General features: G+C 37.4%; 3 protein-coding genes across 3 annotated transcripts in view; 1 reads left to right on the top strand and 2 right to left on the bottom strand.

Moving 5' to 3' along the window:
• LOC117618230 overlaps nt 1-1,146 on the bottom strand; it is a 1,339-nt gene extending 193 nt beyond the window's left edge. The window contains exon 1 of the mRNA XM_034347831.1: nt 45-1,146. Coding sequence (XP_034203722.1) covers nt 45-1,146 — 1,102 coding nt within the window. The remainder of the gene's footprint in view (nt 1-44) is intronic.
• A 10,975-nt stretch (nt 1,147-12,121) lies between these two features.
• Nucleotides 12,122-15,853, top strand: LOC117619133 (squamosa promoter-binding-like protein 7). Its single transcript, XM_034348999.1, has 3 exons — nt 12,122-13,204; nt 14,668-14,783; nt 15,033-15,853. Exons 1-3 carry the CDS (start codon nt 12,516-12,518, stop codon nt 15,518-15,520), a joined length of 1,293 nt encoding a protein of 430 aa, XP_034204890.1. The 5' UTR covers nt 12,122-12,515; the 3' UTR covers nt 15,521-15,853.
• A 7,647-nt stretch (nt 15,854-23,500) lies between these two features.
• On the bottom strand, nt 23,501-25,986 carry LOC117620022 (squamosa promoter-binding-like protein 8). The gene is made up of 4 exons (XM_034350112.1): nt 25,542-25,986; nt 24,660-25,387; nt 23,939-24,108; nt 23,501-23,826 (listed from the first exon to the last, which is right to left on the bottom strand). Exons 2-4 carry the CDS (start codon nt 25,313-25,315, stop codon nt 23,669-23,671), a joined length of 984 nt encoding a protein of 327 aa, XP_034206003.1. The 5' UTR covers nt 25,316-25,387; nt 25,542-25,986; the 3' UTR covers nt 23,501-23,668.
• Nucleotides 25,987-27,114: the final 1,128 nt, after the last annotated feature.

Genomic DNA, 27,114 nt, shown 5'->3' with positions numbered 1-27,114 from the left:
CCTAATGTATTTTCTTCCTTTTGTTGTGTCAATAACTAGTGAACCCATGCCAGCCACATTCACAAGAGCACCAGTTGGCATCTGCACCTTTCCAGCCACATTTGTCCTTATGTCAACAAGCAAATCCACATTTCCTGTCATATGATTGCTACAGCCACTGTCAATATACCAATCCCCATTCGGTTTTGACTTAGTGGTAGTGCAGTTTGCATAAAACAGGTTTCCAGTCACCTCCTTTTGACTTGCACAGTTTGCCTTTTGCACAGCCTTCTCTGCAATGCACTCTCTAGCCAAGTGACCAAACCTGTCACAGTTGTAACACTTTGGCTTGCCTTTATACCTGCATTCTCCAAAGTGATACTTGGAGCACACCTTGCATTGGGGTTTTACAGCTTCTTGACCTGTAGATGAGCTCTGAGTCTGTGCAGAATTATTCCACTGAGGCTTGCCTTTCGATTCCCAAGGTTTGCCTTTTGGATTCCAATTTTTCTGAGCCTTGGATGGACCAGAATTAGTTGCATTTTTATTCTGACCTTTTGAACTCACTGTGAATGAGGCAAAAGCTTTCTCAGTTGCATCTGCATTGTGCAACTCAAATCGCTGCTCTTGACTTTTCAGAATAGCAATTACCTCTGGCAACTCCACAGTCTCTAGACTCTTAGTGTTTTCAATCACTAAACAAATGGGGTCATAAACCTTGCTAAGACTAATCAAAACCTTTTGCACAAGCCTCTCATTCGAGAGCACTTCACCATATGTTTTCATTTGATTAATCAGATCATTCAGTCTAGTAAGATAAGTAGATAATGACTCACTATCATGCATCCTAGTATATTCAAATTCACGTCTAAGATTTTGAAGTTTTACCGATCTAACATGATCTCCACCATGAAATTCTCCATGCAATAGCTCCCAAGCAGCTTTGGCAGAGTCTGCATTTGCTATTCGTGGAAAAATCTGATCTGAGACTGCATTTTGGATAATACCCAGAGCCTTTGCATCCTTCATGAGGATTGCAGCTGCTTTCTCATCATCTTCTTCCTCTGAAGTCTCCTCAGTTGCCTTCTCCTTCTTCTTCGAATCTGAAACTGGAATTCCCTTCTCTACCAGATTCCAAAGCCCATATGATTTGAATATGGTCACCATTAGAGGTGTCAAACGGGCCGTGCCGGGCAGGCCCAACCCATTTAAACTCGTGCCTTTAATGTATTCGTGCCGTGCCGTGCCGGCCCATTTAATTTATCGGGCCGTGCCGTGCTGGCCCATTTAGTAAAATCATTGATCCCAGCCCGGCCCAAAGCCCAAGTCCATATTGAAACGGGCCGTGCCGTGCTTGGGCCGTGCCCGTGCTTGTGCTCGGGCCATACTCGGGCCCAAGAACAAGCCCATTTAATTTGAATTTTTTTTACTTGATTTTTTTTTTTCCCACTAGATAATTAAAATTATAAACATAAAACATATAACTAGAAGCAAGGAATGATGAACTATTTGAAAACATTAATAATCAAACATCCAAACAATATGAAAAAGGTGGAGGGCAAAAATATGGCCTCGTTAAAACCTTGCCTTAAAAAACCCCCAAAGGAGGAAAATCCGGTCAAGGAAAAAAGAGTACCACTACCCTCCCAAATTACACAAAAAGGAAAATAAAATTAATCTAGGACACCGGGTAAAATATCAGCATTTGTCATCTCACGTTCCTGCATCAGTCAACCGAAAAAAAAATTAATTATTTTCTGGAGTAAAATAAGATACTTAGAGCATCATAAATCTTCAAAAAGACATGCAGTCTGATCATCAACATACAAACCTGTAATTAAAGGTGGATCTGGCCCTCGTGTACTATGCAATATAGCAGTCCCAGATAACACAGTGATGAACCCTCAAAGTTTTGACGCTATGCTGGTCACGCTTTGACTAGAATAATCCTACCAAAAGATTACATACATTAGATTTATAACAAAGACTCACACACAAACACAACATGTTCACGTGATGATACTTTAAACATTATTGCACTGGCAAATATTGTAAAAGAGGTGAACATAGCATAATAGATAGGAGAAACAATTGCTGTGTTGAAAGTATCCAATGCCTGCAACCACACCAGAGTGAGAAACCAGCTAAAAAGTTCACCTGATTTCCAAGCTAGAAGAAATTAACAAAAATTCAAACTTGGAAAGACAGATCTCGCTAAAAAAGTGGAACTCCAACCATTATTTAAGTAGGTATTTTGTTTGCTTAATAAGTTTGAGTATCAACATACAGCAAAAACAAAGTACCAACCTCAACAAACTTCATTAAGGGAACTTGTGCTGTCATCTTCAAAATATGAGAGATCTTCATCTACAAAACTTTGAGTAGTGAAAAAAACTTTGAGTAGGTATTTTTTTTATATTTTTTATTTTATTTTATTTACTTGCTGTTCCAAGTTCCAACTTGGTAGTGAAAAAATGCAGTAGATGATTTAAGTGGGCTCGGGCTCGTGTCGTGCTTGGAGCGGGCTCGGGCTCGTGCCGTGCTTGGAGCGGGCTCGGGCTAAGCCCGTCTCATGTTGGGCCACGGGCCGGCCCGGTCCATTGGACCTTTTTTTAAATCCCAGCCCGGTCCAAGTTTTCGTGCCGTGCCAAGCACGGCCCATTAATATTCGTGCTCGTGCCGTGCCGTGCCTCATTTAAATGGGCTGGACTCGTGCCGTGCTGGGCCGGCCCGACCCGTTTGACACCTCTAGTCACCATCTTAATCTTCCAAAACTCATAGTTTTCACCAGAGAAAATTGGAGTTCTCACATCTGAGCTTCCAGATCCAGCCATGGTTGATCTCTGATTCTTCCAAAAAACGAGTTGCTTTCAGATTGAGAAGAAAACTCAAATTTCCCGATGATAACTTCTTATTTCACAGATTGAACGCCCAGCTCTTTAGACAATCCAACCTGGCTCTGAGGCCATGTTAGTGTATTCAGATTTTGCAGAAAGAAAATATAAGTGGAAGAAGAAGCAGAGAATCTGTCTGCTATACGTGTAGCAGCAGAGAGTTTATTTCATCATATTTTCTCTCTTACCACCTCACACACATAGTGTGAGGAATATATCTGTTATGCACAGTAGCTGGATCTCTTACATCACGAGATGATCTCAGCCGTTCACTTAGGTAATCAATGGAGAACATACACTTGTCAAAAAACAAGGATAAAAGAAAAAAACTGATTAACTAACTCTTAAGTCAGCTTAAGGCTTATAATTCAACAAAATCTCCATCATTCGAAACTCCCTTATTATAGAGAATATTACCCCGAACGCAAACATGATCAAAGTGGTTGATTGATGTATGGCAGAATTTTCCAGTGGGTTACAGTAGAAGAGCACTATGGAATGGAGACCAAAATCCGAGCTCTACGTATATACCTGACACACTTTTCACAAGGTTCATCAATTGAATTCAATGGTTCTGGTGAGCCCTCTGGCTCATCCATCCAAAGCAGCATGCATGTGACTCCTCTAAAGGCACAAAGCTCCAATGGAATTGAATTTTGTATAGTAGACATCCTTTTAGTTGTCGATATGAAACAGATGATTCAAAATGTGAAGTAAATGGGGAGATTTCTGTTTCACATATATGGAGTTGAAAATGATGGGAGATTAGCTTTTAGCTGGTAGGGTCCATATAATATATGTATATATATATATATATATATATATATCTATATATATGTGCAATATTCTGCACCCACTTTTCTTTTATCAACTCAGAAAGATGGAGGGTTGTGCGGTAAGCAGCTAAGCATGGCCCCCAGATTGACTCAGCAGTCTCAGATTCATACAATAACTTCTCTGTCAGTCTCGTTTTTGGCTCCACACACGTCTTTAGGTTTCATTTTTTCGGTGAAAACTTTCCATGTGTTAAAATTTGTGAATGGGATTTTTGCTACCCTTTCGCTTTACCAAAACGAATTTTGCTAATGCAACTAATGTAACTCTCTCTCTCTCTCTCTGTCCTATATATTCTGGATGGATAATGTTATATCAGAGCTGTGTACTGTGTTGTTGGTTTGAATGATTTTCTTTAGGAACAGTGAACTTTGGACTTTCTTTTCACAGTGAAAGGTCGCAATCATCTTCTCTTTTCTAACTGACTTTTACCACCCTTAGTCTTTGTATCTCAAGATCTGCTCGATCCATTGGGTGTACCTTCTTTGAGGAAGATTGATTCTCTCTGGATATATACGATCATTATGATATGACGTATTTATGGATATTAAAGATGCCTTTATACTAAAGCTGGAAGGTAGCTACCTCTCTACAAGAACAAGGACTTGATAAACAGGTCATGCGTAAAGTTTATGACTGTAAATATGATTACCATAATTGTCATGCTTTAAATATAATATCCGAATTCTCGTACAATGATTATCTCCAAGTGAAATTTAAAACATGGTTTCATGGTCCCCCCCCCCCCACCCCCCACTCGCCCACTCCTATCCTAATATCATCATCACCCTTAAAAGATGAACCCAGAAAATAAAATTAAATAAATAAATAAAATGGTCCCCCCCTAATGCTTTCTTCATCTCTTTTGTAATCCTTGTTGGTGTTTCATTAAAAGAAACAACGTAGCCTTATGCTCCCCATGTATCGTACACTCAGTTAACTTGCACGCTCATCTCTCTGTTACTAGAGTACTTACATTTTTTTTTTTTTTTTGAAATCATGGTCTGTTTGGACACGTGTCGAGTACCCACTTTGCCATGCAGTCAACAAAGCTAAAGTACACAGTTAGAATTTCCTACTCCTCACTCACTCTCTCTCTCTCTCTCTCTCTCTCTCTCTGCTTTCTTGATCTTATTCGTTTGGGGAAAATTCTAAAAAATTTCCCGCAAACTACAAAACCACATAAAGTTTTTGAGCTCTGAGTCTTCTGCGCCTGTACATTTAAAGAGACCATACGATGCACAAGTGAACTTTACGACCATACACGTGGCACAATCGCAGCTGTCAGAGTTTTAATCAGTGGCATGGGTCCCACTTCTTTGGATGCTCATTTCCTCCTCAGTCTTTTTAACCATAGGCATTGATGGCAAGCCAGGAGAAGCGCATACATCGCGATCATATTATTCAATGTAACAATTACGTTGTGTTATATTATGATTAAATTATAATCTAGTTTACCCAAATTTACATATGTAATTGTACTATGAATCTGGGGTATGTACAAATAAATACATACACGTGTTATAATATAAATATATTAGTAATATCACATATTAGTACAACTATAAGTGTCACACATGTTTTATATATCCTCTCTCTCTGTCTCTCGCACAATTTAATTAATCATTCAAGAGATAGAGAGAGAGGTATAAAATAAGGGATGTGGAAGTTATATCCAAATTTACAGTTAATATTCACAAATTATGCATTATTAACTGGAGTGATAAGTACATGCTACATCAAAATGATTTTTTTTCTTTCTCAAAATTAAAATGAAAGTAAAAGGAAAAGAAAAGAAAAAAGAGTTGACAAGTGACGGCCGGGCAGTAACTAATATGTGGTTTTTTGTTTTGGTTTGTGGGTGCACCGACTGCTGCTTTAAAAAGTCGTCCATAGTTCCCTGAATAGGAGCAGACAGCAGAGTCCTTTTGCTTTTACTCAATTATCATAGTTAGTTTTTACTATTTTACTTGAAGCAAAAGTGACAGTAATTCCAAGACCTTTTTTTCACGGTCGTTCTGCAGCTGTCTGGTACCGTTTGGGGATAGCTGTTCAAAAAAGTACTTCGATCTGTCATTGTTACTGCATTTTCCCCGATTTCCTATAGTAATGTCCGGACAATTTGGTTTGTTTTGGATCCGAATAATTGTTCCAAATAAAAAAACTACTTTGAAACTATATTGTTTTCACATTGGCATGCATTGCCACTTGGGATTCTTAAGCAGTATCCTCAATTGTTTCGTTTACTTATATTATAACATGTGAATAAGTAAACTATAATAAGAACATTTGTCGTATAACTTCTAATAAATGCAGACACAAAAGAGTTTCTATATAACTTGGTACGTGTTAATGACTTTAGGTTTCAAAACCACCATTTGTCAGCAAAAACAGTCTATGCAGGTATGAATTATTTTTCTGACCATTCAAAAACAATGCCAATAAGGAGTGGTCACAATCAGCCAATGTGAGGAGTAATATTTGGAAATCATAGATCTTTTTTTGTGGATGATGATGATGGATCCCAGTTTCGACTATTGGGTATTCACAACCGAATTTATGTCCTGCCCAAACTTAATTGAGAGATTTACTATTATACCTAATATAGGAGTCCAAATTATAAAAAAAAACCTTATATGAAATAGACTTTACAAACATACCCGAAGTTCATTTACAATATAACAAAAACGTTTTTAACTTCTTTTAAATTACAAAACTGCCATTAATTTCTTAAAACAAATCTAACCCCAAAACCTTATAAAAAAAAGTATATGACTAAATATCTCAATATAATTTTGATAGCAAAGAAACAAGATCTATGTACATGTATTTACTTGTAAGTAATCAAATTGTTGAAATTTTTTCGAGCTTGTCCCCATGCAGATCCGTCACTGGTCACAATTATATTCAATGATTTCACTCACACTATTAGAGCATTTCCACCAGTTGCCTCTTGCCATGGTAAGATTAGCCCTAGGGCAGACACTATTCACATGAATAGTAGCTGCCCTAGCCCCCTCCATCAAAATGTGTTTCCAGCAGTTAGGGCTTGCCATGGCAAATACTATTCATTTTTTTGTTTTTTTCACAACTTTTTTTACTTAAACAATTAATTTGGATAATATTTTTGGATAAGATTTTTTGGTTTCTACGTGTCAATACTATTCATATTGGATAATATTTTCGGATAAGATTTTATTTTATTAGTTGTATTGGTTGGTATTTATAGGAAAAAAAAAAGTATGGGGATTTGGTGTTAAAAGTGAAGAGTATTGGTTGGTATTTATAGACATTGGCGAACCCAGAATTTTTGTAGCAGATGTGCAATATTGACTAAGTATGAAAAATGATTTTTTGGAATAATCATTTTCTCAAGATAATTTTTGGCGGCTTTTATTCCTTACACATCAAATAAGAAAACTTGATTTTATGAAATTTTAATATGAAGTATATATTGACTTAATGAGCCATCATTTTTAGCTTAAATCGTATTTTGCACTAAAACCGATTTTTCATATTTTGATTTGATGGGAATTTGATTTTCTAGTATTTTTATTTGAATCCAAATAGGGGGTACTTCCTTATTTACATTGTAAACTTAAGTAAATGGAGTAATATAAAAATAAATTAAAGGAAATGCTCTTATAATATGGGTCATTATGTCGAAAGTCTACGATGCTGGAATATGTTTGTTTGCGAGCAAAAGAGTGGTGGACATTCATATCATTATTTTTTGAGTACGTGGTTGGAGAGAAGACCTCACAAGGGAGAAAATATATGAGTGGGGTACGTAAAATCTCGAACCCAACTTTTCATCCTATATTAATTGTGGAATAATAACATTGCTATCCACCATCCCAACCAAAATGATCGCATTTGAAGGTGGAACCCAAATGAATTTCAGTTTTATATATAGAATTATATATATATAAAGAACACCAATCCTAAGAATGAGTTTTGAGAGGGAGAAAAACTCCGTTGTAATAGAGATAACACTGTTCTACTATTTTCGACCAATATTGTTGTGATTTGTGAAAGTGTTATCATGTGCTATTCCTGTTTCATGGAAGTCTTTCTCGTTGAGAATGGACATAAATGTCGGTTTTTAGGAATTTTTTTTCCCCCTTTTTTAACTAATTGATATTGGGAAAATGAGAAGGTTTTTAAAAAAAAAAAAAAAAACCCCCAAAAAAGGGTGTGTGAGTTGACCTATTTCTCTCCAACTTTTTGTGGTCGGATGAATAATATGAAGCTCAAAATATTCAGGCAAGTTCGTACAAGAACCGATAAGTATTTCATTGCACGCATTTTTTTGTAAAATTTTTGTACAAAATTAGTAGGGTCGCATGACCAACAAAAATGGTATGGTCAATGCACGAATTTGTAAATTTTGGGTTTGTTAAGTTTAAGTAAGAGATGAAATGACTTAAAGAATGACTGACACCAAAGTTAACACCTATATTTGCAATTTATTTATTTATTAATTATTTTTTTAATGTCAAATTTTGTCAATGTTGCCATGAAGGCTAGGTAGATATGATTTGAAGCTAATTTGAAATTTTGTCAATATTATTCTCTTTTCAATGAAATAAGTTATTTACATTATTAATCTGTTAATTGTGAAAGGTAAGGCACTCATGCTTATATATATGTCATGGGGACCCTATAAAAGATTTTACTTTCCCTACAGAATCAGGTACATGTCCCACCATGATGGTACCGGATACCATATTGATGTCCTCTATGGTCTGTAACCAACCTTTCATGATCCCCTCCCTAAGCTAGTAGCTACCAAAACAAAACAAAACGAAACAAAAAAGAAAAAAGAGAGGAGAGTTTATAGCCATCATCAACCACATTTTTGTCTTTACACAAGTGAGCCCCCATCGTAAAATTTCATGTATTTGGGCATTCTTTTGAGTAAATAATAAAACCAAAGGCAAGATACACACTTTTTTTTTTTTTTTTTTGGATACAAGTAATATTTAGAAAGAGAGGAATTGAATTAAAGACTTCGAATGCAGGTGTAATTACAAATTCTTCTTATACTTTAGCAAGCAAAGAGTAAAACCTCATTATGCCAAACATATTTGTTCGTATTGAAGAATGTAGAGTATCTTATAGGAAATTTGATCAAGTAAAATATTATATATAAGTGAGTGATTTTATTAGAAAGGCTTAATTACACCAACGTTCTTTGAAACTTTGATAACGTGGCAATGGTATTTTTGTAATTTCGTACACATGAATTATTATCGGCTAATTGGGTGACTCACGTGGCACGTGAACCACCTCCACATAGATAAATAACTAAAAATTAAAATAAATCATAAAAAAATATATTCAAATAATTAAAAACCCTACCCAGCCCCCAATCACTCCCCCAGTAGCCCCAATCCTCCCACGCCCATCCCCATTCTTAACAAAAATCCCACCATATCCACCCCCAACCCACGCAGCACCAGATAACCAACCAACCACCAAAAGTCATCATAGCACAACCTCTCTCTCTCTCTCTCTCTCTCTCTCTCTCTCTCGCTAAAATTTATCAAGACAGCCCACCCAAAATTCTTCTGATTACTGTTCAGCCTTTTGCTCATCCGATTCTTCTTTCTCTCATCTGCATTTTTTGTTAACTGGCCTTAAATTGTTCAAATATGTAATTTGCTCAAATCGAAACCACTGTATGTAATCTCATATTCCCAATCATAACTGTCTGTCTCTCTCTCTCTCTCTCTCTCTCTCTCAAACCTAAAACACAACTCAGATCAGGAAGGAAAATATATAAACTCAAAACAAATACAGAAACATAGAAAGGAAAATCATTCAAAATTTGAGAACCCTCGAACAAAAAAACTATTGAGGCCCAAAAAATTCAACTCTGGGCCCAAATATATTTATAGCCCAGTACAGCACTCAATCGAGAAAGGAGCCCGACTGGGGTACGCATGAATTTGTTGTATGCGCTTACACAAGTTATAGTCTACATGCCACGCCAAGCCAATATGAGCCTATAAAATGTAATGGTTCCATGAACCAGCGCTCGTTGTCCCGTCAAGCATCGCTTGGCCCAGCCATAGCTCATTACAATATGGCAGAGCCCGAGCACAAACACACCACACAACACGCAACGTCGAGCGAAGAAAACCTTTATTTTAGTACCGAGCCACGCTACAAGCTTAAGTGGGCCCAAGCCACGTAAATGTCTGAGGCTTGTTGAGTGGGTTGTGATATAAATGGTTACGAGTGTTCATCAGGCCCATTGTTTGTCCAAGAAGTTAAAGTTTTGGGCTGCTTAGGAGCACCAAACTCAGGCTCATTTCTTGAGTCCAAATATATGGGTAAGCATAAGAGAGAAAAAATAGCTCAGGACCTTGAAGAAATAGCCCAACACCTTAGAGAAATGGCCAAGCACCTTAGAAAATATCCCAGCACCCTATTAAAACCAAATCAAAACCAAGCCATCGTTAACCACCAAGTGAAACCCATGTGCACGGGTTGCTGGAAGTAAGACACCTTTTAGACCAGCAAGCTTTGGTAGGAAAACCAGGAGGAAAAGTAAGAGATGCCTCACCCATGATGGAAGAAGTCAGCTGTAGGAAAACCTTGGAACCCTAAAATGCTCTGTCTCAATGTGCTTGGATTAAGGAATTTTCACCAAAATGGATTGAATCAAAAGAAGTGAAGGGAAAGAAGGGAGAGGACTTGGCAAAATTTGGGGAAAGTCAGCTAGGGTTCCTGAACCAGAATGGGCTTCCAGCGCCTATAAAAAAGGACATCTCCTACTCATCGTTTCAACTCATCCAGAGCGAACAAACAACCTTAATCACTGCTGGAAGCTTCAATTTCAAACTGTGCTCTTCCATCTTCTTCCTTTCTTTCTCATGAACCATCCAGAGCACGACCAAGCAATCGGCAAGCTGCTGGAAAATCTACTCAAGCCACCCATCCTTTTATCCCCATCTCTCCCTCTCTTCCCTCTCCCCTTGATTTGAACCTCTGTTTCCCATAAGAAATCCAAGCTTTCTCTCTTTATTGCTAAACTCATAGATGCTTAACTCCTATGCCACAAGCTTCTCAGGCCAAGCAATAATATTGATCTGTAACAGTTGTCTGTCTTGTTGGTGAAAGGAACCAAAGTGCTTTCTAAGGCTTCATGAACTTTTCGAAGCACTCTTAGGGCCTGATTCTTGAACTCGAACACATGGGCAACTTCATCCATTTTCTCTTTACAGCAGCCCAAGCCCATTTGCAACTGCTAGAACAAAAAATCCCTTTAGAAACCAAATTTGGGTTTTGTCTCTCTCGTGTAAATATGGGTTTGCCTCTCTTGAATTCCTCCGAGATCCCAAAAATAGCTCTGTATTATTGTGAGCTTTGATATTGCATGTGCCCGAAGAGTGAGCACTTGAAGCTCTTTAGGTATTTGTTTGTGGCTCTGTATTAAATTTGTAGTGACTGAAAAAAAAAAAAAAAAAAGGTAATAAAAGCCGAAATCCCATATGGGTATGAAAATGTGAGGTCGATCAAAAATTGAGAAATGAGAATGATACTTCTTTCTCTCTCTTTTTCTCATTTGTTTTTTTGTTTGTCTGATTTATCTATTTTTTTCTTGGTTTGGAGAGAGATTGTCAATCTCTCTCTCTCTTTGGTCGCCGAAGTTATGAACTCGCGATGCAAGGAGGCATGAGTGGTGGTCGGTAGACAGGATTGTTGCAACTGGGTAGGGTTTTTAATTATTTGAATATATTTTTTCTGATTTATTTTAATTTTAGTTAATTTTAATTATTATAATATTTAATTATATTTTTATCTATGTGGAGGTGGGTCTACTTGCCACATCACTCACCTAATTGCTGGATAATGATCAATGTGTATGAAATTACAAAAATACTCCTATCACGTTATCAAAGTTAATAGATTTTTAGATGAAGTTGACGATATGAGTAAAGTAAATCACCAAATCTCAATAAAAGGGTAAAAATAGGCCATTTTGAGTTTGAATAACAAAATGAGACTTGACTAAAATTTCAGGGAGTAGGTACTAAAATTTCAGACTTGACTATAATTAAGCCCTATTAGAAGTACTATTTTGAGACATTTTGTAAGAAAAATGCATGCTGCGGGACTAGGTAAATGTTTAACTTGAAAACGATATTGTTATTGGATAAATTAGTAGGAAGCCACGTGTCCGTCTCTCTTTCTGTTTCAGTACCCTCTCTGGTCTAATCACAAGTTTACCTTTCTCTGTCTCTCTCTCTCTCGCACATACTGAATACTGATGATAGCAGTGACTCTCTTCAATCAAATCATTTTCCAGAGGAGCTTGGCTGGCTCCACCTACCACTGTTCCCACGTGCGCTCCCGTGTCCGTCCATTCCCTCTCACGTGTCACTGGGCTCTCCCTCAATCTCTATCTCTCTCTCTCTCTCTCTCTCTCTGAGCGAACTTAAAATTTGCAGCCTTTTGCTTAATCACTTTAACCCCATTGGTGTAGAACAAAAGAAACCCAGAGAGAACCCTTCACTGCTCTCCCTCTCTCTCTCTCTCTTCTGAAACCCCTTTCCTCTTATATATGTGATACCCAACCAGCAGGCAACTCCTACAGCCTGTTGCTCCCCCATTTCTGTGAAAATCTCTTACACCTTATATATATATACACACACACATATAAATACCCTAGCAGCTAGTCCTTTATCTCTGCCTATAATTTGTACCCAATATTACCACCAAAACTGTCCAAACCCAAAACCCATCTATCTATCTCTATCTCTCTCTCACTCTCTCTGAGATCAGTGGAGGAGAGATATGGAAATAGGTGGGAACATGAACATGAACATGTTAGGGCATGATCATAATAATAATAGTCACATAAGCAGCAGCAGCAGAGGGCAAAATGGTAATAACAACACCTGCCTCACCAATTGGGATATATGGGGTGGTGCTACTTCTACTTCTGCTGCTGCTGCCGCCACTAACAACTCATTCTACTCTCCGGCCGCCGTCACTGTGGCCGCCACGACGGGGGCTTCCAGCTCCGCCACGTGCTCCGAGGCCAGCGCCGGCGGTCACGCGTTCATCATGGGCCATCCCTTGCAGCAGCAGCACTCTAGTTTCTACGGCGGCGGGGCCCGCTCCCACTACCATCCGGACCCACACCTGATGTGCTTGAAGCTGGGGAAGAGGCACTACTTCGAGGATCATGCTCGAGCTCATGCTCATGCCCTGGATGATCGACACGTGGCGGGGCTCCCGGTGGGCGTGATGAGCAAGAGAGGCAGAGGAGGAGCGGCTGCAGCGGCGGCGCAGCAACTGTATGGGAGCGGGGCGACCCTGGCGTTGAAGGTGGTGCCGCGGTGTCAGGTGGAGGGGTGCCACGTGCCGCTGATGAACGCGAAGGAGTATCACCGGAGGCACAAGGTGTGCGAGATGCACTCCAAGGCTTCCAAGGTCACGGTGTTGGGCCAAGAGCAGCGCTTCTGTCAGCAGTGCAGCAGGTCACTTCCTTTCATTTCTTCTTTATTTTTGTGCTGAATTCTTATTATTCTTATTATTATTATTATTGTTATTCTTATGGATAAAGTTGATAATCTGAACTACAATTCCTTTCCATTTTTATTAATATTTTAAATATTTTAACCATTTTTTTCCAGAAAAAAAACTGGCACCAAGTGAAAATTGCCATCTTGAACTTGATCATTAGAGAACAATTGTTTTTGGTTTATCATCACTTGCTAGAACATTAACCAAGTGCAAATTACCATCATTTCTTTGAAGGAGTATGAATGGGAGGCTAGACTATTAGACCGGAAAAGAAACAACTTTATTCTTGATACCACATATATAAATGTTTTCTTGGCCTAAAGTAGTACAACCACTTATTTATGACTGCATTTTTCAATCACTAATGCAGTTCAAAATCCGGTCCTTCAAACATTATTCTTTTTCACTACAAAAGAGGCCAAAAGGCGAATCGGATTCTAATTTTGACCTTAGCTTCGATCGGTTTCCTTTTGTTCAAAAAATGTGATCCTTTATTGAACTGGAAAGTAATTATTTGGGGCTTATTGCTAAATTCCCTACATTAAAACGATTAGAGAAAGATACGATGGACATATATATATATATATATATATAGCTTCTATTGAGGGATCTCTCAAATTAACTTATTTAAAGGACATCCTTGTAGGGCACACTCCTAATTGTATTTCACTAATACAAACTGTCTATTTTGTAAATACTCATTCAAAGATCATTTCTACAAAAAATAACTTGAATTCGATATCATTTGACTATTCGATTGAGTTATTGAAATTTTAATATTTTCTTGAAGCACCGTGTTCATTGATTTTGTAGAACACAATTGGATATCGAAATGGTTTTCGATTTGTCTAATTTTTTGCAAGGATGATCTATGAATGTAGACTTAAAAAATAAATGGTTTGGATCATTGAAAAAATATTTGTAGGGAACCCTAAAGGGTGCCCCTCAATAGAAAAGGTATATATATATAGGATGAAATAAGGGAATCAAATATTTTATTTTGTGTTGTTTTTGCTTGAGTTTCAATAATAAAAACTTACAAGACAATTATTGGATTATGAAGTGGACTTGTTTTTTCCAATAAGCTTTTGTTGGGTGAGAGAGAGCCATAATGGGTTTACTTTTTGAGCCACGAGAAGAATTTTATTTCTGCTTTGATTGTAAGATCATGACAACTTTTAGTAACTTTGATGAAGATCATAGGATGATGCTTATTTTAAAAGGGCTTAATTAGCAACGTTTTCGTATACATTCTCATACAAATTAGTATGACGCATTCATTTATGTCAGCAAATGTTCAAACAAAAACAAAAAAGATTCATCACACTTTATTATATATTTTTGGCAATATATAAGATGATGATGATGTTGGTTGTTCTAAATTCTAATGGGTGGGTAAATCGGTAAATGGGTATAGGTTTCATGTAGTTTCAGAGTTTGACGAGTCTAAGAGGAGTTGTAGGAGGAGATTAGCAGGCCATAATGAGCGAAGACGAAAGAGCTCTCATGATTCTCTATCCAGAACTTCTCAAGGTGTGTACATTTTATCTCCTTATCGGGTTCTTAATCTTTCTTGTTTTGTTTTTAGCTTTCTTAAGAATTTTCTTTTTGAAATTCTTTAGAGATTCTTCGAGTCTTTCTGAATCGATGTTTGCCATTGCGAGTATAGTTTCCGCCAAAAGAAAAGAGATTATAGAAAGGAAAACCCTGTTGCTAACCTCTGATATTAATGAAAGGAAAACCCTATTGCTAATCATGGAGAGTTTCTCTTTTTGTGAACAGAAAAGGGGAGGTTTGGATACTTATCAACTCCGACAGGACGTGCTCTCTCTCTTCTGTCATCCAGGAACACTGGTTTTGATTCCTGGGTATCTCCCTCTGATCTCTCCTCAAGATCCAGTGCTGCACTTCGTGAGCTCATTGCCGAAAACCGCGCAGCCGTCTTGGCTGGCCAGCTCATTAATTCATCGGAAGACAGAAACTGGGATTCATCGTCACAAAACAACCATGCAACTGAAGATTTGTTTTGTGATCATGGCCAATCATGGTCCAACTCAGTCGAACCACAGCAGCACCAGATGTTTTCTGATCATAATTATCAACATGGTTGGGACAGGTTCCATGAAGGCAGTGGTGCTCATTTGACGCTTGATCTCCGGCAAGCTCCGAGCCCGGCATACGGGTTCTTGCCTGAAAGGGGCAAAACCAAGGCTGAAGAAGATCAAGAGTGTGATTTGTGGAACTCCTTTCATGGAGCCAGTGTGGTCTAACTTTTTATTTTTATTTTTAATTTAATTTAATTTAATTTTTTTGAAAAGGTAGATTATTCTTTGATTGCTTTGTTTTAGCGTGAGGTCGGTTAGCCAATTAGACAAATTAGGGCCAGAAAATTTTCCAGATTCATTGCATGTAACACCATGCGGCATGTGAATATGGTGTTTGTGTTATAAGTTTAGATTCATGATGTTACCTGTATGCTACGTGGTGTTACTGTCGTGCTCGTTATTTTTTTTTTTTTTTCAGTTAGGAGGCTAATTGTATGTCGAACTGTATATTTATTTTGTTGGTTGATGGACATTAATACATTGTAATTAGTTGGTTTACATATTTTCTTTATGTGTTGGGACAGGCCTCTGGTCTCCCATTTATGCTGGTATTTGTTTCTTAAACGCATTTGTCCTTGATAAAGTTCACTTCCATTCTTTTGCCATAAATAAAATAAAAGTTCACTCCCATTGTAGACATTTGATTATTTTGTTGCTTTTGTTAGTTTCATACTCTTTATTCATTAAGGACTGCAAGAAAAGGAGGAAGATGAACGAGAAAATGAAAAGGTTTAAAGATTGATTACAAGTTTCAAAGGTATATCAAGAACTCTTCTATTTGAAACATGGAATGGAACTAATGAACAAGAAAAATATGATTGGGCCTCCATTTTCCTTTTGCAATCAATACGGATCAGGACTATCGATCTAAACAAATGAGAGATCAAATATACTTCTATCCACGTCCTAATCTTATAAGATTCCTACATAGCTCCATCTCAATTAGAATATCTAGTCCTTAAGCAGCGGGACCAGTGTCGATAGAGTTGGCCATCGAGAATGTTGGGTACATAAGAAGAGTGGAATGTTAGGACTCAAGATCCTACATAAAAATAAATTTATAAATAAATAAATAATGCATATTTCAGGACTTGTGTAAAAATCTTAATGCAAGAGCCCAAAATGCCGAGATAACATTTTCAATAAATTTCCAGATTGTTTAAACAAAACAAAAATCCCGTTTGTGGGGACACATATTTTCTGCAACCATTCAGTAGAAGACACGTGGAAGATGAAATATTCCTTAGGTCAAATAATTGTGCTAATTAAATTTTATTTAATTAGCCAATTATTTTGATTTAAGATAGTAATATCTCCCTAAATCAAGATTCGATTTTCACGAAATCTCCTTGATTTATCATATCATCTTTTTATATATAAAAGAATAATTCATATTAAAAGGGAATTATTCTCCACAAAACCTACCAAAGAAGGAGACTCTATGTAAAGGCAATCATAACTCACACATGAGGTAATTCTGAAAACCCTAACAAAAACACAAGGCTCACACGCCACCTCTCTCTCACTCGGCTTCTTGTCGTCCCCCTTCTCTCTCCCAGCATCCACTCCTCACTATCTCCCTAGAGAGAAAACTTCATTATTTCAGTATAATCTGCATCTCCTTGATACCATTTACTGACTTAGGCATCGGAGTTCTCTAATTGACCACCATTACTTTGCAGGGTTCGAGGAAAAGGACATTCAAGAGATGCAAGGATCTTCTCCAAATATTCCAGGGGAGGAAAATTGCAGCAACAAATTGGTGCTCTCAATGAAAGAGAGACCAAAAGTAGCGTAATTTGGGAAGCCATTAGTTTCGAAGGGGCGTTGGGTTCAATGATTATGCTGGAATTATTTTCTCATTATGCGGGAATCAATACCAACAACATTTTTAACAAAAAGTTTACCAAATGCCAAACTGCTTTCTCTCACAGCAAATTTCACAGCAATTATTTTCACAACACATCAATGTCAAACTTGCCAATGAAAATCAGATCTTGATTTAAGGAGATATTTCTACTTTAAATCTTAATAATTGGCAAATTAAATGGGAATTTAATTGGCACAATCACATGACCTAGGGAATATTCGGTCTTCTACGTGGCGTCACCTGAGTGATTGCCGAAAATCTATGTTCCCACACCGTTAACAAACAAAATCACATATAGTACATACACAGTCCTGATCTCTTGGACTACAGGGGTCCAAGAGATTTGTGGTCACTCACCGTTAGATGTAAATTCAACGGTTTACTCATTCTTGCACTCATTTTAAAAAACTTTTTTGAACCATTGAATTAATATCCAACGGTGGGTGACCACAATTTCTTGGACTCCTGTGGTCCAAGAGATCGAGACTGAGTACATACACTCCCGCATTCTGATATATGGTTTAACAATTTTCCTTAGATTTATCGTAAGATGCGTGTATCATTTTCGTAATTTCCATTGTACTTAAAAACATCACTGAGAGTACATTGTAAAATACGGTCAAAATGTGATGGAGAGCATCCACCATTTGCAAGACTTCAAAGTTTACACACATTTGGCAAATCATTATCTTCAGACCTTCCTACTTTATTAAGTTTCCTTCTAAAAGTCCCTGACAAGTAACGCCAAAGCTCAGAACAAGTCCTATTAAATAATACTAGTACCAATGTCCTCTTTCATATAAAAATAATAATGATTGCTATATGCCTAGTTTTCTGCTTCGTGTGTGTGAATTTTTACCAAGGACGACAAAGACTTGAGAAATTATACTTTCTAGTACTGGAAACTCCGTAGAGAAATAAAAACTGCTACTGTTCTGCATGGGGTCACAAACGTTATATATATACATGACATCTAAATCTTGTGGTGGGCATAAATGGAGTAGCCATTGTTTCAACGTAGCAGGGACAAACTCAACATTTCAAAATGGAGTGGGTTAGATTTATCTTATTAAACTGTTATATTTTAGACTTGATAAAACTCTTAAGGGAAGCTTATGGAATTGATCATCATAAATATTATAAATTTAATTTGAGAACATATCATTTTTATTTTATTTGTTTAAAAGGCCTATTTTACACTAATAAATGCTGGCAACTTTTCATCATATATGCTTAAACATCAACACTAACTATAAGAAAAAAAATAAAATAACCTGGGCTATAGCCCAGGTTGTACATATAGCATAGGTCCGTCCCTGCAATGTAGCATCCGTAACCAAGTACAATTTTTTGTTGGTGTTGACTTGATACAAGTCATGATGTGATGTAAATCGCACATCATACAAATACACCAATAATCTAAAGTTCATGTATGGGTAGTTTACTGCTAATTGCACAAAAGCCTTTATTTATTTATTATAATAATGTTAAAATCTCACTCTTAGAGGTCTAATGGGCTTAAACATCCAAAATAAGATATTATTATTATTATTTTTAACACTGGTAGTCTAAACTGTAAGAGTAGGGGAGTTTCTCACACACACTCACACTACCAAAGTGAATTTAATATCAAATTCACAAATTAAAACCCTATTTTGAAAAGGTAAATCCGTTAACTGTCATTAAAGTGTTTGTTTAATGAGTACACATTTGCACTAATAGAATTTTCTTACGAAGAAACAAGAAAAATGATGAGAACATAAACTTTTTGAGCACATTAAATATTTTGAAAAGACATTATGGTCATGAGATACTCATAAGCTCGGAGACACTCATAATTTTGTCCTCTCAAGAATTGGCAAATATTACCCCCCCCAAAAAAAAAAAAAAAAAAAAGGAAGAAGAAAAATAATATGACCGTACCTCTGTTCTGCCCTATGAGACACTTTATGTTCTTGCCTATATCATCAATAATTTGATGTGCTTGCTCCTGCATCTATCATGATTTTGCCCCTTCCGACAGGTGTGTAGGACTGAACATATATTAGTTTTGGATCTCATAACTCATAATTAAGGTTTTTTGACCCAAAAATAAAAAACTCATAATTAAGGTAGATTTTCAAAGTTTAAACAGGAATTTGAGTTTAATCATCGACTATTATGTTCAAGCTAATTAGAACCTCTTGGATCATGAGTTAAACATTCATGGTTGAAGAAGATTCTATATATGTAATAACTTTTAGACAAGTAATTCAATTACCACAGCCTTTTTGCTAGTGATTCAAATTAAGAATTCGACAACATAATACAAAAAATTATCTCATAAATTACACGAGCACTTCTTTATAACACCTTACATTATATGTCTAGGGTTTTGGGTTGGCTCTACAATCTACATACTAAGAATAGGTAGCTGAAATCCATAAGTAGTTTGAAGAAGAAAAAAAAGGAGAGTTACCGACTTACCCCTTATCCATATTTGTGACATTATTTTGCGTGGTCGAACCACAGAACACACAACAAAAGAAAAGCCTTTGCCTCCACAACACACACCTACCAATTCATCATTCACATTTCTTATCAAATTACCAACCCCCTTTTTTTTCCCCTCCCCAGCTGTGGTTGCAAACGGGAAAGACTATTTCGTAGTGCCACGTGCGTTGCACGTGACCAAACCTGCAAGTACTCTCCATGCCATGCCCCACGTATCAGAACTAGGAGCCTACAACAAGTATCCACGTGCAGGGTTTGAAAAGTATGCTCTCTGTGCCACAAGAACAACCCACAGCGACAGTGGCTTTAAGATCAGTCTGCAGTGAAAATTGCGGGGGCCCTACAAATCCCTTCATCACAAAAATATGTTGATTTCAATTTCAACTTCTGAGTTCACTTTCCATGCTACCTTCAAATTCAATATTTTATACTTAGTTTTCCAATTCTCGCATGTGTTTCAATTTAGTCATTTTGTTACATTTCGTTAATTTTTCCATTTATTTGAGGAGTTAAATCGTTAATTTTGACATAATTATTCTCTGATAATGACTAAATTAAAAAACGTAAGAGAATTGAAAATCCAAAATGACTAAAAAACGAGTTCGAGTATCAAATGAAAATCTGGTATTGCGGTTAAAATCTCTTATTTTATCCTCACAATAGGAATTCGGAGGGTTATGCCAATCAAATATGTTTTGCTCTTTTACATCTTTTGGCTTTCGTAGTAAATCTTCTTTACGGTTAAATTGGGAGTCTTAAAGTCGCTACTCTTTCAATCATATAATGGTACTTTCTCAGTAAATCTTCGTTACAGTTAAATTGAGAGTGTTAAAGTCGTTACCTTTTCAATAATATAATGGTGAGATAATGAGTATGACCAAAGTCTTATATAGCTAGCCAGGAAGTGCGACATGTGCTTCGGTTGCGACCCACAAAAATGGGATGATTTCATTGGGGATTGGGGAGCTGAGGGTAATGTTGCACCGATTGAATGGAACATGAAGTGTACCTCCTTCATTCTTCTGACTTCTCTCTTTAAACAAAGAGGTTGCAATATATTTTGATTGTTTGCGTGCCAATTTGGACCACTCACTGACTTGTGATCACTACTCCTCCTCCCTGCGGAGGACTTGAAAGCTCACAAAATACTAATTATTAACTAAAGTTTGGACCACTGACCTTTTTCTTTTTGGCCAATCAACAATTAATTAACAGAAAATGTGTATGTTACCACTATAGCCGGTTTGGGAGTGCTTATGTAGAAAGAAGTATTAAATTTTTTTTGTTTATATGCGTTTTTATTAAGCACAACAATTTTTTTTAAAAATAAAATTTGAAACGCTTTTTAAAAAAGCACTTAAGAGTGCTTCCTTAAGAAACACCCAATTGTTAGGTTTACAAATTACCTAAGTTGGAATTATTTTGAAGGTTATTAATATAATGATTGGTTTGCTTTGAAGGTTATTAATCCTTATGTTTAAGGATTACCGTATGTATTGGATTATTTTATATTATACTTTATTTATTAGTGTAAATGTTTCCTATATGCAAGGAAATTTTTTTTAATTTTTAAAATGTATGGAATTGCATTCATAATTCAACCAAAAAACTACCACTCATAAAGGACTAATACCAACTAGTCACAAAGGGCTATTATAATAACGAAGCAATCTAACATCAAAATTAAGACAATCTAGTGTGCCTCAACTAACGATCACGCATGATCAAAGAAACTTTGGCATAAAAATTCCAATTAAAATTGCAAATTCTGTCATATGCAAGATGTTTAAGAACTCACAAACAATAATAGCCAATACAATTAAATTACTACACATCAATTTATATGATTTGCCGTTTCAATTAATTACTTTTTCTTTATATTGTCAGTAAAACTAATGAACACCAATTGATGAGGGGGTAATAGCCTTTCCCCTTTTTCTTGTGCTTGATGTAGGATAAGGGGACACGAAACTTCAAGTGAGAGGTGCAAGAAAGTGACCTCTCTCCAAACAATTACAAAATGAGCTCATCAGTGATGATGGATGAGATGGGATTTCCTACTTCAGCCACAAGTCACACACACTTTTTAATTATAGGCAACTATACGAGATAGGCCTCACATTATTGGACTGATATTTTTAAAATATAAAAAAATAACGCTCATACTTTATTGATTTTAATGGTTCATCTATTAGAAATGCAGGTAAATACATGAACTCTAAATGTAGAAATTCGAGATCTTTTTAAATTATAATAAAATAAAGTGTGACGGATATGACTGATTTATCTAAAAAAACGGTATACGTCTTGAGGTGAGAGTTCACTTACAACTAACAAAGTAATGTTTTTTTTGTTTTCAACACATCCATGATTTGAAATGAATGGAAGGAGATCAATTGCTTGTCTTAATTTAGAACAAAAGCATATCTCAATTTAATTGAAGCTCCTAGCAAAAAAGTAGGATGAATAAAGACACATAGGAAAAAGCCTAACTAGTAACAACAAATTTCCTGGAAAGTGCAAGGAGGCTTCCACTTCCACATCAGAGAATGAAAAAAAAACCCATCATTAACAATCATATATTATATATATGAAAATGATAGAAAAAGATTTAACATAAGAAAACAAGAAAAGGAAACCCCCAATATTAAATTTCCACATCATGCAACTTTGTAATCTTCAATTGGGACAAAGAGTATTACTTTTATTATTATGTTACAATGTCATGTGACTAATTCTGTAAGTCAATGTCATCCCCACTTACAATTCTTCTAGAAAAAGACGACAAGGATCTTTGCATGACTTGCATGCCTACTACAGTTGTTGCAACTCTATCACGTAATTGTTGCAAAAACACACCCAAAAAAAAGAGACAAAACAAACCCTCAATTTAGTACCATATGCTATACATTAATTCACAAAGTAACATCAACCAGGTATAGCTGATAGAATTATTGTTGTTCTTAGTTTACATTATGCAAGGGTACCGTATTGTTCCTTAGAAACTCATCGATTTAAATAGAAAATGAATAATTCGTTAAATTTTTGATTCATTAACTTAACCAGTCTAATAAGAAGATATTTCGTCAACACAAACAAAATGAGTGACGCTATCGAAATTCGACTTACTAAAGCGTGGCAACCACCATTAAAATGTACTCGCATGGCTTGTTGAAAATTCACCTGTACTTGAAAGAGTTTTTTTAGCGCTGTTAAAAGAAGTACTTCCAAGACACAAGTTTTTATGTCCCTGTGTGGAGAGATATTCATATTATGGTGAAATAATTGCTTGCCATGATTAACAATTTCTACCCCCTCCATGTGATTTCCGTTTAGTAGGCCCCAACGGGGACCCTTTGAAGTGTGGATGTACGGCTCACAACGATCCTATGGAGAGAGAGAGAGAGAGAGAGAGAGAGAGAGACTAATTGAGGGCAGCATGTGATTGATTGATTTTGATCAAAATTGCTGCTTGATAATTAAGTTGGTTTTTAGTACAGCTTCCATTTGGGAGACAGCTTCACGGCTTCATTATATTCCTCCTCAGATTAAAGTTAACGTTATAAGTACAAAACTGATACTACTACTAGTGCTGCAGTCAATTTATTTCTATCTTTCCCTGCATTTTCCCGGAAAATTCCAGCACCAAGACAAACACAAACACATAACTTTCTCTGGAACCAAACACAAACAGCTTCCAATTTAATTTCCAGCAACCTTGTTTCCACTAAGTTAAAATGCATTATTAAATGGAATTAATTGCAGGGGAAAATAAATAAAAATGCTAAAGAATCTACTTGCATAGAATATAGAGAATAGCCAAATTCATGCTCCAATATTGCATGTAATTAATGTGACTAAAATTCGTTCAGACTAAGACTGAAATTTTAGGGAAGACTAGACTAATTAAAAATACACAACGCCATTGATTAACTAATTCTAATTGGCTTTTACCCACTTGAGAAAAAAAGTGAGCTTGATGACCCTGAAGAAGTTGTGGCAGCAGCTTGATAGGGTCTTTGCCTAAAACAATCCAACGTCATTCGTGGCGGCGACAGGGCCACGGTCACAGAGGACGCCGAATGAGCTGCCGACTCCGGCGGAGACCCTACCAAACAAATCCCAGAAAACCAAATATTACAAAAGTTCAATTTCCACTTACTAAAACAAAATTAAAGTAAGGGTAGAGTCTCAATTTATGAACTAGGTTACTTAATTACTTGCAACATTATCTGAAGAAGAATTCCGGGCATTTTCCACTAGCTGCTGTACTTGTGAGTTGTGATTCTCTTGATTTGTTTGCTGAGTTTTTCGCCTGCGACGATTGTGATCGGCCAATCTCCTCCGGCAGCTGCGCTTTCCGTTGTCAAACTCCGGAAGAAGATGGAATCTGCAAGAAAAAGTATAGTCAAAATGCTGCATTTAATTATAGTTTATTAATTAATAATCATAAAGGGAATTTAGTTAAGTAGTTGGTTAACCGTCTAATTAATCAATATCAACAAATTCTTTCCATAATAAGTAAAGCAACACGGTCCATAAACGGCAAGCGCAATAACCAAAAGAAGGATATAATATTTTTCACGGACAGAAATGCCCTCGGGATCGCCCAAATGTACGGACGCGCCAATCATTGGGCCATGCACCAAACATCATTCGTCTCCCATGGCCATTATCGTCAATCCACAGCAAGACCAGGGTTTTTTTTAATCATTTCAGACAAGAAAAACCCTTGCTCACGTGCATTTATCAAACCAAACGGAAAACGGGGCACGTAATAATTTTTATACGGACGCAAATGCCTTTCGGGATCGACCCCCGTGTCCGGCAAACGGGATTTTGCCAATCATTGGCCGGGCGGGAGGAGAACAGAAAGCAAGACCCGAGGGCATTTCGGTCATTACGCGATTGGGGAGAGGGGCATTGGGGGTAATTTTGAACCTGCTGCACTGCTGGCAGAATCGCTGAGTCAACCCGTTGGCGATAACGGTGGAGGCCTTGGAGTGGAACTCGCAGACCTTGTGGCGGCGGTGGTAGTGCTTGGCGTGGGAGAGGTCCGCCGTGCAGCCCTCGGCCTGGCACCGCGGGGCGTGGTTCGACCCGGTCTCGGTGGCCGGTCGGGTCCGGCGGTAGAGCCGGTTCATGAAGTCGTCCTCGGAGGAGAAGTAGGTCCGGCCGCCGAGGTTGAGCCCGATCCTCGACGCGAAGTCCACAGGCCGGCACAGGTCCTCGGATTTCGGGACCAGAATGAGCCCGTGGGCCGCGCCGCCGTGGATCGGGTCGAGGGAGAGCAGAGGGTGGTGATTTGGAGGCGCGTAGGCCGACGCGTTAGCATAGGCGTGGGCGTCGTAGATGGAGTGGAGCTGCTGGGCCTGGGCCGAGTTAAAGTGGTGGGCGAATGCGGCGTGGTGAGATTGCTGTTGCGGCGGAGGAGGAGGAGGGACGAGGTTGTTGAAGGCGGAGGCTTGGGAGGCTTGGGAGGCGTAATGGTCGAAAATGGTGGTGGTGTTGTGGTGGTGTCGGGTGGGGTCGGATCCGGGGTCGTTGTCGGGGGAGAGCATGACGGTGGAGGGGTTTCCCCATTCGTAGTCCAGCATTTTGGTAATGATCTCGTGGGTCTTTGCCGGGGCGCCCTTTCCGACGAGGTCTTTTTAGGGAAAGAAAAGAACCTGCAATGGCCAAAGAGATGATGATGTGTCAGTTAGATGAACATTACGGGTACATACACACACACACACACACTCTCTCTCTCTCTCTCTCTAGCTTGTTGAAAATTGAGTGTATGAAAGTGAGAGTGGCACAGTAACAGAGTCAGTCACGCACTCACTGATTGTGGTGGTGTCTGCAGCTACTTTTCTTCCAATTCTCACACGCTTTCTCTGAAAAGAGGGCTTAGCTCATATATAAGATCACAGTGAGACTGAGACACACAAATAGTCACATTGATGGAAACAATGGGGTGGGTTTTCTTTCTTACCCAGTTTGCTTAGGGGGGGGAGAGAGAGAGAGAGAGAGAGAGAGGCTAAAAGATGAAAAGCAAAGTGAGAAGAGAAGAGGGGGAAAGAGGGAGGGAGGGAGGAGGAGGAGCAAGTGAAAGAGAGTAATGAGGCGGCTTGTGCAGAGGGACTTGATTAGTGGATCAGTTTCTCTTTCTCAAAATTACCATTTTGTCCAGCCTCACCCTAATTATTATTGCAACAAGGCAATGAAATTCTGTGTCTGTGTCCAACTAGTTAGGACTGTGGAGGAATTGTGAAGGGAACTTTCTCCTCATACGCTGTGGCTTGGTTGTGCTGTTGGTGACTTGTGTGTCCTTGTGGGTAATGGCCATGCCTCTCTCTCTCTCTCTCTCTCTCTGTGTAACACGGTTATGGTAATTAAATGAGGGGCCCACTATCTGTTTTGCCGTGTCGAGTTTTCATCAGTTTGGAGCAGAGAGGATCATCATAGCCTTTTATCACCATTTTCTCTATCTACTCCCTTCCTTCGACCTTTTTTTTAAACATATACATATATATATAATTTAAAATTTCGTAAATAGTTTGATTTGATTTTGTTTTGAAGAGGCTTGAAATTTGTTTCTTGATTATTGAAAGCGACCTCACTCAAGTTTTATCTTCTGAAAAATAAAATAAAATTTATATCATCACTTAAACAAACTTAACATAATAATATGCACGTATAAATAAATCATAACACATCCACATAAACTTCTTTCAAATTAGGTTCACTTTGTTGCTGTTATCATGCAAACCGGGGAATATATTCTCTTTCCCAATAAGCTTATATGGCATGCTTCATATAAACATGTCAAGCTTTATCAACATTAATTTGAGTTGACAATATTATTATATTTTTGAATTATTTAAAATCCCACGTCGAAAGTTGACAAATTAAAATACAAAATGCATGAGTTTATGGTTGTTTCAACAAACTAATTATTATATCATACTGAAATACAATCATGTGTTGATAAAAAATAAAAAAAATAAAAAAAAAAATCGATCATGTGGTATATAGAGCAAAAATATTAAATGTTTTGGGTTTAACCCCCTCCACCTATAAATGTTTCATCACTTTAGGAGGCGAGAAAGCGATGTCTTCAACACATGTCTGGATATTTTATTGCAATGGCAATGGTGACAATAAAAACGACCAGGACAAAAGATTAAAATCAAAATCAAAGAAGAAAAAAAAAACAGGGACAAAATTTATATACTTTGATCTCGTTTTAATCTTTAATTTAGGCTCAATCTCACACTTATTTTAATCATAATTTAGACAAATTTACCTTTTTCTTTTTATATAATGTTTTCAATAGGGTCCAAATTTATATACTTACGCTAATTTAATAAAGAAATAAAACTAATGAAAATATAAAAAGAAATGGTAAATA

Source organism: Prunus dulcis, chromosome 2 (genome assembly GCF_902201215.1).
Source record: "Prunus dulcis chromosome 2, ALMONDv2, whole genome shotgun sequence".
NCBI lineage: Eukaryota > Viridiplantae > Streptophyta > Magnoliopsida > Rosales > Rosaceae > Prunus > Prunus dulcis.
Note: the sequence above shows the minus strand (reverse complement) of the source record. Positions and strands in the feature narration are given on the sequence as shown.

What these genes read in the sequence shown, in the direction of transcription:
- LOC117620022 (XM_034350112.1), bottom strand. Translation starts at nt 25,315, where the DNA reads ATGCTGGACTACGAATGGGGAAACCCCTCCACCGTCATGCTCTCCCCC. An exon ending in TTCTGCCAGCAGTGCAGCAG is followed by an intron (nt 24,109 to 24,659) that starts GTTCAAAATTAC and finishes TTTTTCTTGCAG; the next exon opens with ATTCCATCTTCTTCCGGAGT. An exon ending in TTCTTCAGATAATGTTGCAA is followed by an intron (nt 23,827 to 23,938) that starts GTAATTAAGTAA and finishes TTTGTTTGGTAG; the next exon opens with GGTCTCCGCCGGAGTCGGCA.
- LOC117619133 (XM_034348999.1), top strand. Translation starts at nt 12,516, where the DNA reads ATGGAAATAGGTGGGAACATGAACATGAACATGTTAGGGCATGATCAT. An exon ending in TTCTGTCAGCAGTGCAGCAG is followed by an intron (nt 13,205 to 14,667) that starts GTCACTTCCTTT and finishes AAATGGGTATAG; the next exon opens with GTTTCATGTAGTTTCAGAGT. An exon ending in TCTATCCAGAACTTCTCAAG is followed by an intron (nt 14,784 to 15,032) that starts GTGTGTACATTT and finishes TTTTGTGAACAG; the next exon opens with AAAAGGGGAGGTTTGGATAC.